This window comes from Fusarium falciforme, chromosome 5 (genome assembly GCF_026873545.1).
Source record: "Fusarium falciforme chromosome 5, complete sequence".
Taxonomy (NCBI): domain Eukaryota; kingdom Fungi; phylum Ascomycota; class Sordariomycetes; order Hypocreales; family Nectriaceae; genus Fusarium; species Fusarium falciforme.
This window is the reverse complement of record NC_070548.1, coordinates 2966165-2982165: the sequence shown is the minus strand read 5'-3', so window position 1 is coordinate 2982165 and position 16001 is coordinate 2966165. Positions and strand designations below refer to the sequence as shown.

At 55.3% G+C, this 16001-nt stretch overlaps 5 protein-coding genes across 5 annotated transcripts; 4 read left to right on the top strand and 1 right to left on the bottom strand.

The window, feature by feature from the left end:
- Positions 1–1789: 1789 nt before the first annotated feature.
- NCS54_00712300 (1,3-beta-glucanosyltransferase) lies at positions 1790–3271 on the top strand (the record flags this gene model as incomplete). The annotated part of the gene is made up of 3 exons (XM_053152557.1): positions 1790–1910; positions 1976–2636; positions 2692–3271. 3 exons carry the CDS (start codon positions 1790–1792, stop codon positions 3269–3271), a joined length of 1362 nt encoding a protein of 453 aa, XP_053008532.1.
- A 644-nt stretch (positions 3272–3915) lies between these two features.
- NCS54_00712200 (Hypothetical protein) lies at positions 3916–4831 on the top strand (the record flags this gene model as incomplete). Its single annotated transcript, XM_053152556.1, has 2 exons — positions 3916–4279; positions 4338–4831. The coding sequence occupies 2 exons, from the start codon at positions 3916–3918 to the stop codon at positions 4829–4831; spliced, it is 858 nt and encodes a 285-aa protein (XP_053008531.1).
- A 70-nt stretch (positions 4832–4901) lies between these two features.
- NCS54_00712100 (General transcription and DNA repair factor IIH subunit TFB5) lies at positions 4902–5283 on the bottom strand (the record flags this gene model as incomplete). Its single annotated transcript, XM_053152555.1, has 3 exons — positions 4902–4949; positions 5047–5195; positions 5265–5283. 3 exons carry the CDS (start codon positions 5281–5283, stop codon positions 4902–4904), a joined length of 216 nt encoding a protein of 71 aa, XP_053008530.1.
- Positions 5284–6214: 931 nt separating this feature from the next.
- Positions 6215–6637, top strand: NCS54_00712000 (Hypothetical protein; the record flags this gene model as incomplete). Its single annotated transcript, XM_053152554.1, has 1 exon — positions 6215–6637. One exon carries the CDS (start codon positions 6215–6217, stop codon positions 6635–6637), a length of 423 nt encoding a protein of 140 aa, XP_053008529.1.
- Positions 6638–10511: 3874 nt separating this feature from the next.
- On the top strand, positions 10512–15732 carry NCS54_00711900 (Hypothetical protein; the record flags this gene model as incomplete). The annotated part of the gene is made up of 2 exons (XM_053152553.1): positions 10512–15627; positions 15680–15732. The coding sequence occupies 2 exons, from the start codon at positions 10512–10514 to the stop codon at positions 15730–15732; spliced, it is 5169 nt and encodes a 1722-aa protein (XP_053008528.1).
- Between the last annotated feature and the right edge of the window lie 269 nt (positions 15733–16001).

Here is a 16001-nt window from a genome sequence, read left to right as displayed (position 1 = left end):
GTCTGTTAGACTCGGTCGCGTTGTGGGCGCCTCGTTTAAATGATCCATATGGAGGAGCTTGATTGATGCCATTGAACAACATTCGGTCGCTCATCATGGATGCGCTGTCAGGAGGTTGGACTGTGTTACCTGCCAGCCCCCGCCGTCCGTTGTCCAACGACTCCCACGATCAGGGAGGGAGCCTCAGGGGAAGCCGGTTGTGACGAAACACCCAATAGCGAGCGACCTCCACTTGCAGCTTGCTTCAGAACCTAGGGGGTGTGAGGCGATCGCAGGGGAGGGGGCATGTGTATGGGGAAGAGGAGCCCATTACGACGCTTGGTGGGGCCCAGATCCAGGATTAGGAAGAATTCGAGCTTTCACCAAGACCGAGAAACCGGAAAGTCGACAAGCGCTTGCTTGGAAGTGAAGCATTATTGGTCTCGAGATGCATCTTGGTCCTGCTTGAGGAAAAAAAGATTGTGGCTGCGCAGTCTTGGGGATGAATGTCGATGAATCCAAAAGAGGGAAGAGGTTGGGAAGTTTTTCTCGGCGCCTTCATCGATTACGCACTCACGCTTGGAAAGATACGAGCGATGGGATGGAGGGCAGATGCTACATGGCCGTCTAGACGGTTGCTACCACTGTATCCGTGCTTGGTGGGATTTGGCGAACTCAAGGTTTATCAGGTTTGCCCTTTGGATGCAATACCGTAACCCGCCTCGCGCGCAGGATGAAGCTGTTGTTTGGTTCGTGCTGGAAGCACAGACAAGCACAAGCCTGTGTCTGTCAGGTACAGGAGCGTAGAGTATGTCGATCCTTGATAGGCTGGTTGGTCAGGTCATTGTGCTTGTGCGTGTGTGTCTGAGAGTGTGTGTGGTGCCCCAACCATCTCCTGGACACGACATGTCAGTCAGTTTGGCCAGCTTTGTTAACAACAAACACAACAATTGCGAGCAAGAGATTATGGCCATTCTATTCGAAACACGGTCTCGAGTCTCGACAAAGGGTGTCGAGGAATGCTAGTTCCCATACGTCCAAGTCATCATCATGCCTTCACTCTTTCGAGATCGAGAGAAGCGTGCCAACATGCAACCAAGAGGTGGGCCCGAAATGAATGGACCAGAGGCGCCCCACGTTTAATCACGGCCTCCCAATGCCCATCCATGTGCTCGAGCTGCCAATTGATGGCGGCTGCTGGATCGTTCAGTGCGGAATCGAGCTCGGTCGTAAGATGGTTGACCGTAGATGCCCAGGAATAGAGACGAGGGCCCAGGAATAGAAGCCCAGATACCCCGACACCCGCCGTGATACCATAGACAAAGATACCGGGATCCAATGGCCACCATCCCTTGATTTGATACGGCTCCACGACCAGAGTTTTGGGCTTGACTGTCTGCCGCGGTCGTATTGTTCTAGCTGCATGTACTGTACTGTACAGTCGGAGCACCCTCTCCCTCCCTCAGCTCTGGCCCGTTTTTAAATCCCATTCCAGCCTCTCCCGCATCACTCTCGTTTTCCTCTCCTTCCCTCCTTCTTTCTCCCTCCATTCGACTTCATCCCTCCATCCATTCCACCGGTTCCTTGTTGGCACGTTTGTGTTCTTCTCGTCCGGTCTTCCTTCTTCGTTGCCATTCCAACTCCCTCGTTGTTGGATCTTTCTTTTTTACTTTGACTGTAATTCTCCTTCCCTCACCCGAGTCCCTTCGTTTACACCCTCGGATCGGATCGTGTCTTTCTCCAACGATCGTCTTTCTTGGACAACACCACCGCTTGAACCGTTGAACTGCTACCGTCCAATTCATCTACAATGAAGACCACTGCTCTTCTTTCCGCCTTAGCGGGCATTGGCGCCGTCTCGGCCACCCCTACCCTCAAGGAGCCTCCCAGCAAGCGTGCAACCCTCCCCACCGTCACGGTCTCGGGCAACGGTAAGCCCTACGATCCCATTAGATGCACCAGTGACCCCTGAAAGCCGCTAACACGCAAACCCCAGCTTTCTGGGCCGGTGATGAACGATTCTACCTTCGAGGCATTGACTATCAGCCTGGTGGTGCTTCCGCTAACAAGGACCCCTTGGCCGATACCAAGGTCTGCGAGCGCGATATTAAGAACTTCAAGGACCTTGGCGTCAACGTCATTCGTGTCTACGCTGTCGACAACACGGCCGACCACGATGAGTGCATGAAGGCGCTCAACGACGCTGGCATCTACCTCGTCCTAGATGTCAACAACCCCAAGTACTCCATCAACCGCGGCAACCCCGGTCCCTCTTACAACACCGCCTACCTCCAGAGCGTCTTTGCCACTGTCGAGATGTTTGCTCAGTACGACAACACCCTCGCTTTCTTCTCGGGTAACGAGGTCATCAACGATGAGGAGGATACCGACAAGTCCGCTCCCTACGTCAAGGCTGTCACTCGTGATATGAGGGCATTCATGAAGGCCCGCAAGCTCCGCCAGGTCCCTGTCGGTTACTCGGCTGCCGATGTCGCACAGAACCGAATGCAGACTGCCCACTACTTCAACTGTGGCTCCGACGATCTGCGGTCCGACTTCTTCGCCTTCAACGACTACTCTTGGTGCAACAGTGACTTCAAGACCGCTGGCTGGGATGTCAAGGTCAAGAACTTTACTGACTACGGTCTTCCCATCTTGTACGTTTCAAAATCGCACATTTACTTTCCCTGTTCTGTGCTAACCTCTCCTTAGCCTCTCCGAGTATGGTTGCATCAAGAACCGTCCTCGCAAGTTTGAGGAGCTCGAGGCCCTGATGAGCGACGAGATGACCGGTGTCTACTCTGGTGGTCTCATGTACGAGTACTCGTACGAGGACAACGACTTCGGTATCGTCAAGATCAGCGGCAACACCGTCAAGACCACCGACGAGTACAAGCTTTTGAAGGAGGCTCTTAAGAACTACCCCATGCCCACCGGCTCTGGCGGCGCTGCCAAGTCTACGCACGGTGTCGACTGCCCCGCCAAGGAGGATGTCTGGCAGGTTGACCCTGACCTTGTTCCCGAGATGCCCTCGCAGGCCAAGAAGTACTTTACCAACGGTGCTGGCAAGGGTCCCGGCTTCGATGGCAACGACGGCGAGGGTTCCCACTTTGAGGTCGACAGCGGTACCGCGACCGCCAGTGTCAGCGCTGGCAAGTCCACTTCTACCAGCAGTGGTTCCGAGTCTTCGGACGACGACGACGACAGCGCCGCTTCCACTCTGGATCTGGCTCCTCTCTACATCACTGGCGCCGCCACCCTCTTCACTCTGTTCGGAACCCTTCTCCTGTAAACGAGAGAGAGGACCAGTTCTTCATTTTGTCTTTCTTGCTTTAGTCTTTGGGATTTGCCGCAAACGCCATAGGCCAGGCCCCCATTGTGATTCATGACAGGTACAGCAACATGGATGCTGTGGAGGGACGCGCTGGACTAGATGCGCTGGACACGTCGGGTTCATCTTTTTTTTTTTTTTTCCACGGGAGCATTGGCGTCTAGCCCAGGAAGGGTAGACAGCCGGGAAATGATTATAATGCTGTCTGGGCCATAGTTGCCTTTTGTTTTTATAGTTGAAAATGATATTGAATAGACTTTCCTTGCTATCTGAGCCTGAGTGATTGTAATGGATCCATGATGGACGGCGTGTCATGTCATGATGGAAGTTGATAGGACAGGACCGATGTTGATCAACAGAGCATGTGAGCCAGCTTGAGCCCCGGAGCTTGCAGGTCGGGGGTTAGTTTCGGTCCGGGGAAACGAGCCTCGGCATCTCCAAGCTGGTCCCATCCGCCACTTAGTTAACTTACATGCCCGCCTGAGAGTCAAGTCTGTCTGACATGTAGTAAAACCCCGAATTGTCCTTTCTCAATTACATCTATACTCTGCCGTCTCATCATCATCTCTACTAAAATTGCTGCAGCGAGACGCCTCCAGTTCATCATGTCGTCCAACAGTCCTCTCCCCGCGTACGCCTCATATGAGCACATGCTCGTCAGCTCGCCGGCGCCCTTTGTCGCCCACGTCGAGATCAACCGCCCGCGCAAGCTCAACGCCTTTTCGCAGGCAGTGTGGCTCGAGTTTGGGCGCGTCTTTGAGCAGCTTAGCCACGATGCTGAAGTGCGCGCCGTCGTCCTCAGCGGCGCAGGCGACCGCGCTTTCACCGCGGGCTTGGATGTGCAGGCGGCTACTTCAGACGGCGTCCTCAATGGGGGAGAGCAGGATGTTGCGAGAAAGGCAAAGGCCCTGAGGAGTCACATTGAGGAGTTTCAGGCATCTATCAGTGCTATGGAAAAGTGCGAGAAGCGTAAGTATCACGTATGTTGGAGTTGAGACGAATACTGATGTGGTTTGTTCTTCTACAGCTGTAATCTGTGTCGTTCATGGTATATCTATTGGCCTCGCCATCGACATTGCCTGCTGCGCCGACATCCGCATCTGCGCTTCCAATACACGGTTCGCCGTCAAGGAGGTTGACATCGGCCTGGCTGCGGATATCGGCACCCTGGCGAGGCTGCCCAAGCTCGTGGGCTCGACGTCGTGGGTCAAGGACGTGTGCCTCACGGCGCGGGACTTTTCGGCGCAGGAGGCTCTGTCGGTGGGCTTCGTGAGCCAGGTTCACGAGGGCAAGGAGGCGGCTGTGCAGGCCGGGGTGGCTCTGGCGGCGACGCTGGCGAGCAAGAGCCCGGTTGCGGTACAGGGGACGAAGGAGTTGCTGAACTACGGGCGCGATCACAGTGTTGACGAGAGTCTGCGGTACACAAAGGTGTGGAATGCGGCGGCTGTGCAGAGCAAGGACTTTTCGCAGGCGCTGATGAGTGGTCTGAAGAAGACGAAACCGAGATTTGAGAAGCTGTAGAAGATTGGGGTCTTGTAGAGGTATCGTGTTGCTGGCGCTTGGCTAGGTCGTCGTCGTCCGTGTTCGACGACTACTCGGAGCCGGACTCTTCCTCGGGCGGGAGGTTCTCCTTGAGACGCTGTGTGTATGTTAGATAAAGATGATCATCAGCAAGGCGCAGCCTGCTCTAAGCCAGAGTCGTTGGCGCTGGGCAGAGGCTTTGTAGGTAGACGCACATCTTCTAGTTTTGCCTTGAGCATGGAAACCATGTTCTCCTTCACCACGACGCGTTCATCGTCTAGATCTTCAATGATGTAATCGTGGTTCGTGCTGTCGATGCTAACAATGATGGACTTGATCGAAGGGTCGCATTCGATAAGAACGCCTGGAATCGCAAGGGGTATTGATTAGCTTGGGGGGCAGTAGAAAAGCCTATTACGTGAATGTACCGTACCTCTGATCGCGCGAGGCATGATGGGCTGTATCGGCGGTGCAAAAAAGCGTAGGTCGGCGTCTGGGTTGGTTTGGGGTCGTATGAAGGAGGCGTATTCTCAGCGTCGAGAAGAGTTGAAATACGCTGAACACTCCGTTCACGTCGAGAGTTTGGTGGGGCCCTGGAGCCTTGAACACGCACGGGCCAAGTTCAACTCAGCGCTAGCGGCAGCGGAGAAGCCTTCCAGATTCCCCAGAATGAGGAATCAAGTCACATTCCTCGTGATAACAGCTTCTCGTCAGCGCCTGCGCCTCGACAAAGCCACTCTCGAGAGAAGACGGTCGAACACGACGGCCTAGAAAATTCCCGACGTCTCTGAAGGCCTAGGTATTGATGATAGTCTCTTGTGACTGATCTGGCGTGTTGGATTAACAGAATCGTGTATGACGAATACGTGCAGAACAAACCTGAACTGCTCTAAACCTTGTGCCCTGCGCCGTTACGCTTCCAGGTCAATGACAGGTGACAATCATCTCTCCCCCCCCGCGCTACAGTTGCATGCCGCAGAACCCGATTCGCGTCCACCAACACATCCCAAAGATCCAAGCCACGAATATGAAGTCACACAACGGGTCGGCCGGCTTTCTTAACTAAGGGGGAGGCGAAAAGGACGCAACAACTACAAATGGACCGCTGCCCACCCCAACCTTGATGCCGTGAACAGCTGATGACGTTAAGCTACCCAAGTCTCTGACGTTTTCATTCATCCCGCTTTTACTGCTCCTCTTCCTGATTCTTTGATATTCATCTTGCATCTTATCTACATATCACTGAGACATCACACGATCACGAGGCCTCAAGAGCTTCTACATTTTACAAGCTTATCACGGCTGCTGGGTTATTAAAACAGCCTACCTGTCTTGGATAACTTGGCCGAGTGAACACTATACGAATCATCTCACACACATAAAATGTCATCAAACGACAGCAACGACGACGACTTCTCCATCACCGATAGGCCCTTTGCCTGGGTAATCATTCCCCTAGCCGTCATCATCATAATCGGCTGCATCGCAACCCTTATCCAAGTGCGCCGCCGTCGCCGCCGCCGTCAACAACAATGGGCCGGACAAGGGCCCCGCGTGCTAGGCCCTCCTCCGGGACGTCTATTCGGCGTAAGCGGAACCCGGGGGAACGGCCGCCGCGGGCCGTGGGCCGGAACAAGATCTCAAGAGGGTCTCAACGAGCTGGGAGAGGCGCCGCCGCCGTACGACGGCAAGAAGGAGAGGCAGGATCCCGTGGAGCTGCGGGATCTAGAAGCTGGGGGCAGTCCGCCCGAGTATCCTGCCGTGCCCGGACCGGCTGTGACGAGGGATAGTCGGAGGGGAGAGTGATGTTTTTAATGATACCAATATGGGTCTTTTATGGGCGGGCCTGCTTTTGGATACCTTTTGTTTGGTGTTTGGGTCTGGGTAGCGTTTTGATGATATCTGATTGATGCTTTATGGATTAACTGATCTTGATAGAGCACTTGCGATGTGCACAGCATATAAATAGTCTGATTAATGTGAATATGATCTTGTGGGCCAAGTTTTGGATGTACACCGAAAACGGCGTTCTGCTTGGTAGGGACATGATGTAGTGTATACATAATGCAAGGGCTTTCGGAACTCTTGCGGCACGACTAGAACAAGCAAGAGTGTACGGAAACGGACAATCTGCTCGGTTTTCGACCTGAATCAAGGAACCGGGTAAAGCGGGTTGTACGAGATCGCCGGTGCGACTTGAGATACAATGAAGCGTCGGTTAGATACATGTTGACGGAGCTGTTTGAGCTTGTGAGTATGTCTGAAGGACCCTTGCAGCAGACCGACTAAACACGGCAAAAGAGAGTGTGAACTGTCCAGGGTCGCAGTAAAGGCCGCGGTAGTTAGAAGCCAGGGTGTGTGAGCTCATAGGACCTGATCTGTACTTTCAACCCATGACGAAAGTCTCACCACTCGACTCTCGAGTCGGCGTCTTTACAGGCTACCGACTTGTAGCGGTGTGTTTGAAACAGAGGCCTCCCTCACTCTGCTGCTGCCGGGCATACGCGGAGGGGCGATGCTCCTGCAGATAGAGACGCCTCAGCGCCAGAGAGCTGAAAAAAATACCCGTCGTTGCTTGCTCACTGCTTGCTTCGAGGTGAGACAGGCAGAACGGCTGTTGTCTCAGAGGCGGGACTCCAGGGATGTCCCATGTCTTGGGGTGTGTCTCGCATGGTGCCGTGGTATGTTCCCCCTCTGTCTGACTGGGGGGAAAGAGGACCCATCTCTGAGTTTTTGGCGAAAAATCGCATCTCGCAACCCGAGGCTGTAATAGTCAATAGTAAGCCTCACTTTGTTGAGTGTTGAACGGAGATTAAACCATTAGACGAGCCATAGTCGGTGCCGGGGGAAGAAATAATGCGGGAGGCTGGCCGGCTTTTCTTTTTTGACCGTGTCACTCTCAAGCAAGGGCTGATCCGTGATTGATTGACGTGTTGCCAAGCCCCTTGTGCCTGCCAACGATACGAAAAGGAGGAGGTTGAACCCGAATGTGGGCTCAGACCGACTAATTGAGTTTTTTACTCTCTATGCGAACATGAGAGAATCGGGTTTGATAACTTGTTGAAGAGAGCAAAGTGGACGAACTCCAGACAGGACTAGGTTCTTTGTTAGCTTGACCTGCTGGAGAAATGGCATAGTCGGCGTCACGCTAGGTTGGATGTTGTGGATGTTGCTAATTCCAGAAGTTTCCTGTGTACTTGTGACAATACGGAGTAGTATGTTGCTGTTTGGGACGATGTAGTATGAGATCACACTCATGGTGCCTACACCGGAGTATAGAGTAATAGGAGCATCGAAAGTTGCCAAAGTCGAGGTGGTTGAGACCTTCAGCCCTACAATCCACTTGTAGAGGGACTCGGAGGAAATTGAACCTTTTCGGACCCTTGGTGGAGGCAACTCAAAGAACCATTTTTAATCGAGTGATTGCGAAGCCCAGTTCTGGCGCCAATTGAACATCAGTGAGTGACAAGCAAAAGACAGGGTGTCTGTCTTCCCATGCCAAAGCGCATGCAGCGACTGTCACAGATGTCATGGATCCCATTTGATCTGAGCGCAAGGATTTGAGGCTCACTCAGGTGATTTCTTGCCTCCGCTCCGTCTCCCGGGACCGCCATGGGCATGGGAAGCGAGGCTTTTCCTCTTTCGGGTCCCGGACTCTGGGGCCGTGGCGCTGGGCCGAGGACGGGCAAAATATTTGACTGACCGGGGTATTGAAGAAGGACGGACGTTCTTTTGACAAAAAGAGGCGCTCTTGTTGATGAAGCGCTTTTGACAAGAAAAAAAAACAATGCTGTCGGTATCCTGGAGGCTGGGCCCATCAGTTCTGAACCGTCTGGGGTCAACCCTGCAGCGAGGCAGACTGATGGGACGAATCCACGAGTTATTGTGCATGGCAGCCCAACGGTCATCGACCTTGTCTTGTTCCTGTCGTCGAATAGAGAGGGCTGACTTGGCCGTCACCACCATGGCAACGGCAGACACTTTGAACTGCGGCTTGAATTCTGGCGGCAGCTCATACTCACCCACAGGCTGCTCTCATCCACAGACTTGCTCGTCCCATCCATCACTCACATCGTCCGTCCCAACGAACGAACGCCGTCAGGCCTCGTCTGCATGTGCGCTGCTTCTGCGATGCACGTTCTGCTGCTGCGCTGCACCTCTGGGGTTCCTTCTCGTGTCGGCGACCGGCCATCCATTGGCAGAGAAACCACCATGGTCGGCCGGGCGGTAGCGCTCCTTGGCCCTCGGTGGCTCGTGGGCTAGCACATCCGGAGACGGGACCCCCGGCCGCCGGGCGCTATTGGACCAGCGCTCCGGCAGCGCCAGCTCATCACCCCCCTCTAGAACGCACTAGGGCCAGAAAATCCCCCATCCCGATTGCTTCCTCCCCCGCCGCTAGATCCATTTTCCATGGATGCTGCTGTGCTGTGATGTGCTGTGATGTGCTGTGCTTTGCTGTGCGTGCTGTAGTTTGATGGAGCAAGGGAATCGAGAAAGCTGAAGCTGGATGGATAGCCACTCATCACTCGAGTCGGTTTGTTCAAGAGAATAAACAAAGCCTGCCGAGATTGAGCGTCCCGTCTTTCGACAAACTGCTTCCCGTCTCTTCCTTGACAATACTGTACGGAGTAGACGACGTGCAAACCTAGAAGCGGTCATCGACACGACGACATCATCATCATCAGCAGCAGCAGCATCAGCAAACTAAAGTAAAGACGGAACAACGGACAGCTTCCTTTCAATCCTGTCTCCTATTCCTCCGCTGCTAAACCACGCACGACGTCGCAATCTGCAGTTCCCGTTTTTCCCAGCCTCCAAACTTCCACCTTGGGACCGAATACCAACCTCCTCTCTTCTCATCACCGTCAGGGCGGTTAAACTTGGGTCAGCTGCACCCTAAATTGATTGCTTCCCTCTTTTTTCGAACTTTCCCAAACAAGGCTTGCTCTGTTTTTATTACTACTCTACTATTTTATTTTAATCCTTATTTCACTCGGGCTGGGATTTGCATTGGATTGCGGCTCGCTTCCGTCCGTCTGACTGGGCTGTACCTAAATTGCGCTGGTTGCTGCGGTTGCAAGAGTTGGCCCGCCCCCCCAAGTCCCCAAGGACAGTTCAAGGCGACACCCACCCACCCACACCCTCCGCCCGCGCCCACGCCGCATCCGAAACCCTTCCCCAAATCTTTCCCTTTCGCTCTCGATTAATCGCCCCAAGGCTTCCGCAGCCAGGTCCTCCGAGAGTGAGAGCGATATTGTAAGTTATCGACTGCTACGTGCGAGGTCGAGTTTTGATTAATTTTTCCTACGGTTATCTGTCCTTGTGTAAGTCCATTCCCCTCTGTCTGCCCCCTCTTCATGAGTCGATTCACGTCTTGGTGGCGATTCATCGCTCTCCGCCATTGGCCTACACCGTTGCCTTTTGCTCGTGCCCGTCGCTCGCCCTAGCTTGAGAAATGCTGACCTCTCTTTCGTCTCTAGACACTTTTGCCCTGCGATTTCTTGACCGTCAAACATTCCGCATGTATTGAGAACCGCAAATCCATTAATCAACAACCCCCTGCACCCCCTTCCACCCCGAGAAGGCCCTTGGGTGATATTCTGCATCCGCTCCGGATCGCAGGCCTGGGAAGAAAAGGGCCCCGACACTTTACCACCTCAATCACCTCACCAGATCAACGATGGGCGTCACCTCGAGAAAACCTCTCCCTCTCCCCGCCCCTACCGAAACCGAGACTACCAACACCACGCCCACCGAGTTGACGACGGGGGATGAGGTGAAGCCCGACGACGGCAAGTCTTCATACTCCATCCCCGAGGACGGAACTCCCGTCACCATCGCAACCCGACACAAGGCCAGCAAATCACAGACCTCGTTGCTCATCGAATACTTTGAGGGAGGCAAGCCCGCCTCTGGCTCCGCCAGCGAGCGTCGTCCCAGTGTCCGTGTTCGCCTGACACCATCCAAGAGGGGCCGCAACGACCACCATCTCCAAGTCACAGAGACCAAGGGCACTCGCAACGCCTCCGTGACTCGACGGATACCTCTGGACCTGCATCACCTCGACTACGACGAGGACGGGAACAGTATGAGCTCCTATGCTTCTGCCACCGAGGAGTCCAATGTCTCCAGGAACCCGATCGACATTGAGATTGATCGGAGCCACCGACGTCGGCGACCTGCCAGTCCGTTGATTCCTTCAGAGAGCTACACCGTCAACCCCTCAGAAATCTCCGCCATCCCATCAGACAGCTTCCTCGACGGCGATGCCAAGGGCAGCTTGAACAGTCCTACTGGAACCCGCGACATGTCATCATCCGCCGTTGGTACTGGTGCACTCGCAGCCGCCGCTGTGGACGAGGTAAAGAGCCGCAAGAGTCGAAACAGAGACCGGTCAAAGGTGTCGTCGTCTGAAAAGTCGAGGGAAAAGTCGACGTCTGAGCGAAAGCGACGACCCAAGAGCAGAACCAGCAGCGTCACAGAGCGGACGGCCGAGGAACTTAAATCCCCCCGTCGTCGCTCTAGCAAGAGCCATCAGGAATCCGTTGTGTCAGGTGCGGATACGAGTGTCTTATCCTCTAATCTCTCTCCGAGCCACCGCACGTATGAGACACATTCCACACGCTCAGGCGCCTCAAAGGCGTCGTCAATCAACAACCCTAAGCTCCTGGAGACGGTGGAGGATGCCATCCGTCGCCTGATTCTGCCCGAGCTTAGTGCGCTCAAGCGCGAGCAGAGCAAGAGAGAGGGTCGCCGCGATTCCTTTACGTCGTCTGGAACGTCTGTATCAAGGGATGAGTTTACCCCGGACCGCCGGCGGTCCTCGGGTCAGCGCAGCGACATCAAGGCTGGGCGCAACAGGGAGGCCCGTCATGAGCTCGATGACAGCTCTCTCATCAGCAATGAATCGGTTGATCAGTATGACGACCATGTTACACCGAAGCGCAGCGGCGACCTGCTCAAGTCTGCTGCCATTGGTGCCGCTGCTGCTTCCTCCGTCACTGCCGCCTCCTCGCTGCTGGATGACAAGTCACAAACTTCAGACCTGAAGCCGAGAGAGCGGAGGCGTCGCAAGGCCGAGGCTGCCCGTAGCCGAAGCATGGGACGTGACCAATATTCTGGCGACTATGACGATGCTCCTGTGCCCCCGATGCCTCTTATGAGCGAAATCAACGGCACGGAACTGACCCGGACATCCATCCGCTCCGCCGACACAGACAGGCCTCACTCAGCCACCGAGGAGATTACTCCTCTTCAAAACGTTTCTCACGTGGACGGTTCTGATTCTGACATGCCAACACCAACACGATCTCCCAATCTCGAGAGCACCCTATCTACACAACATGCCAATGTCTCTCACGGTGATCTGACTGCTCTGCCGCGCGGGAAGAAGGAGTACATCGACGAGTATGAGACTGACGAGTATGGAAACAAGGTTCCCATTGACCATGGTGACCAGTACGGCGAGGATGATGGCGACGACATTTCTGACGTGGGCGAGTTTGAGGGTTACGACAACTCCTACTTTGCTACTCAGGATGTTCCTCCACCTCTGAAGTATGTGCCGTATCAAGCCGGTGCCCGCGGTCTGAGCCCGATTCCTAGCGTCTCTGGCTACACCGAGGGTGGCAGCGAACACCAGCCTCGCAACTCCAGGAGCATGCACTCTACTAGTGACGCCTACTACGAGCGATCTGAGAATCCCCGCAACAGTCGTTCTACTGCTTCCCTGAGCTCCATTCGTGCTAGGGAGCTTGAGCAGATGTCCCCTCGAAGCTCTGGCATGGACTATCGGAACACAACCTATACCGACGACTCGGGTTACAACCGCAACACCACTTACACCGACGACAGCGAACTGGAGAAGGTCACATCCGGACAGGCGGTGCAAGGTGTTGGTGCCACCAACCCCAACATTGTCCACCCCCCTCTGGGAGTCGAGTCTGCCGTGGCCTCCCTGGTTGACGGCTCGATGCTTGACCAGTCTGTCCTTACCGGCGCCTCATACAACGACTATAACGGCGGCCGAGATTCGACACTGTCTTATGACGAGCAGTCAAGGACTTACAGCAGCCGTGGATTGAGCCCTGGCGAGCGATACACTGACAACCAGAGCGAGTCTTCTAGGCATGCTACGCCCAGCGCTGTGTCTCGCAACAGATCCCCCCGAGAGTTCACCGAGTATGAGCTGGATGAGCATGGCCGCAAGGTTGTTCGACCCAAGTCTCCCACCGCTGCCGAGGTGGCCATCACATCTGGGGCTGTTCTGGCCCTGAAGGCCGCTCAAGGCAAGAAGCAGGCGGCTGCCGAGGGATCTGCACAGGGAGAGTTCCAACCAGCTGGTGTGGCCCGAAACAAGTCCTTTAAGGAGCGCACTCTTGAGGGTCACGAGCCTCGCAACACACCCGCCCACAGCATCGACCGTCTGTCCTACGAGGAGCTCCCTAAGATGAGCGCAACCGGTGTTCCCGACTTCCACGACCCCATGCCCGAGATTGGGTACGTTGACGATGATGCTCACACCAACCCCTCGGTTGTTCAAGAGCGCCTGGATGGTGAGGATCGAGGCCATCTCTCATCTGGCCGGGCCACTCCTACCCCACTGAACGTCGGCGAGCAACAGGAGGCTGCCCGCAGCAAGAGTGCGGCAAGCAGCCACGGCCCAGGGGCTGCAGAGATTGCTGGTGCGGCCGCTCTTGGCGCTGCCGCCGGAATGGCTGCCGGCCACGGTCATAGCCGCGAGCCCAGCCATGACCATGATGAATGGCGATCTTCCGATGACCGCAAGCGGGATACTCTCGTGACGAACCCCTACGAGGACGCCAGCCCGATCGCCAACCCTGCTCTGAACGAGAACCTTCTCGGTGCTCGTGGTCTCAATGCCTCGTATGGCGTCCCCTACCATACTGGAAGCCCTGGCTTCGGCCAAAAGTATGATGAGGGATACATGTCCAACGGCAACAACAGGACTCCCGATCTCCCTCCCAAGGTCAAGCCTCTGTCTATTCCCGGATCTCCCCACCTTGGAGGTGACGACCCCTTTTATGCCCCTATGGCCAAGGACGCTCGCCATCTCAGCGGCATGTCCCAAGGCATGGCATCTCCCTTTTATGATGCTGCTACTGGCCAGGGAATTGACCGCATTGAGAACAAGGACATTGTCGCTCTTATGCAGCATCTCATGGTCCGTGATGCCCAGCGCAGTGCTCGCGATACCGAGATCGTGGCCCTGCTCATGAACTCTGCTCTGGAGATGCGAACTTCTCTTAACGAGTTGAAGAACCTCGTCCAGGACACCAGCGACGATGTCATCTTTGCTGGTGTTGAGAACACGGAGAAGCTCCAGAGGGCCATCAATGGCCCACGCCCCTACCCTGGCCCTCGCTCAATCCAGAGCAGTTCTCAGCTTGACACCCTCAACGAGGCTGCTGCCAAGAAGAACCTCTTCAAGCGTGCCCTTCAGGGCCTCAGCAACAAGGGAACTAGTGATTTCAAGCGCATTGAGGAGATTCTTATCCAGATTCTCGGCGAAGTGGACGTTCTCAAGACTCAGACAGCCCCGCCTGTTTCTACTACCGGCGGACGCGGCTCTTCGTTCGATAACCTGCACCCTGAGGGTCACTATGAGCAGGACCGAGGCTATGAGCCCGAAGGCAACTCGACCATCACCCCCAGCCAGTCAGGCCACCTCTCTCTGTCTCAGTCACGATCACGACTTGCAGGTGATCGCAAGGTCTCTGACAACCGCATCAGCACCGTCGCTGAGCACGAGGGCGAGTACGAGTTCGACCACCCCAGCCCAGCTGCCGAGCGGACCAACAGCAACGTCTTGACACCAAGCCGCTCTGGCTTCCGCGGTAGCTCTGTTCCTCTTGAGACGCCTCCTCAGCCCCCAGTAGGAGCTCAACCCATGAGCAACGACAACACTCCTCGCACCGACAAGTCGAAGAAGCACAAGTCTGGTGGCTCGACAAGCTGGCTACCTAAGTTTTCTCGATGGTCAGGAACCACAGCCTCTAGCATGGGCAAGGCTTTCCGCGGCAAGAAAGACAAGTATGACGACTTTGCCCATTCGCGATCTGCCTCTAGCCTTGGCTCGTACGACGAGGATGGATACCGCACCAACGCCTACGGCGAGGACAGGCTTCACACGGGACTCTCGGATCAGGAGCTCGCAGCAGCACCCACTGCCAGCGGAGCTAACCCCGCGGTTACTCTGCGTGAGCGAACCATGTCCCCTGGAGATGCTCCCAAGTACAAGGTTCACCGAAACTCGCTGAACCTTCAGCACCCCCAGCCCAGACAGGGCCAGACTGAGCGTTTCCGAAACGCCTTGGAGTTCTCAGCTCAAGAGTACAACGTCCCCATGACCCCTAGGTCGGCGGACTGGGGCGGCTCAGTATCCAGCTTGAATCAGCTGGGACAGAACCCCAACAGATACAGCATGGCGTCTTCTGGAGGCGCACCACGGGACCCAGAGTACTGGACCACCTCCCCAACTGGCCCCCCCAGGCCTCCCAAGGAGCCCATTGAGCCCACAGGCAGTCCCTCGAACCCAAACGCGCCGCGGGGCGCCCGCATTTCACAGCTGGCCAAGAGCAGCCCTGTGCCACACCCCAGCGACGAGAGCGGGTATGGGACGATGAGCGGGACTCATGTCAGTCACTACACCAGCAGCCCCAAGCCCGAGAACCGCAACTTGAACGCTGCTTTGGGAGCTCCCGCTCGACGACCTAGTGGGCCGCGAGCCATGACTCCCAAGAGCCCTGAGCAAGAAGCGCAGCGACGCAAGAGAGGTATGTCCAAGAGCCATCTGATGTGACGAGCTCCAACTGACTGTTTGATTAGACACCTTTGGCAGTGTTACCTCGCGCAACACGGATGACACAGAGACCTTTTAAAGGGTTTATCTGTGAACCGCATTTCCCTGCTGTTGTCGAATCAAGAATGAAACAACCACCAACTTCTCGACACAGCTTTTGAATCTACATATTGGGGTTTGATAGGACATGCCTGTCAGACGGACGGTTTTACAATGAAAAGACTCGCCTATAGACTGAAGGAGGATGACCAGCCGAAGGAGAGGCGGGCAACTCTGATCACATAATGACTGATAAGCATATTGGGTGTTGGAAAATACGAAAAAAAAAGAAGGGGAAAAGCGATGGGA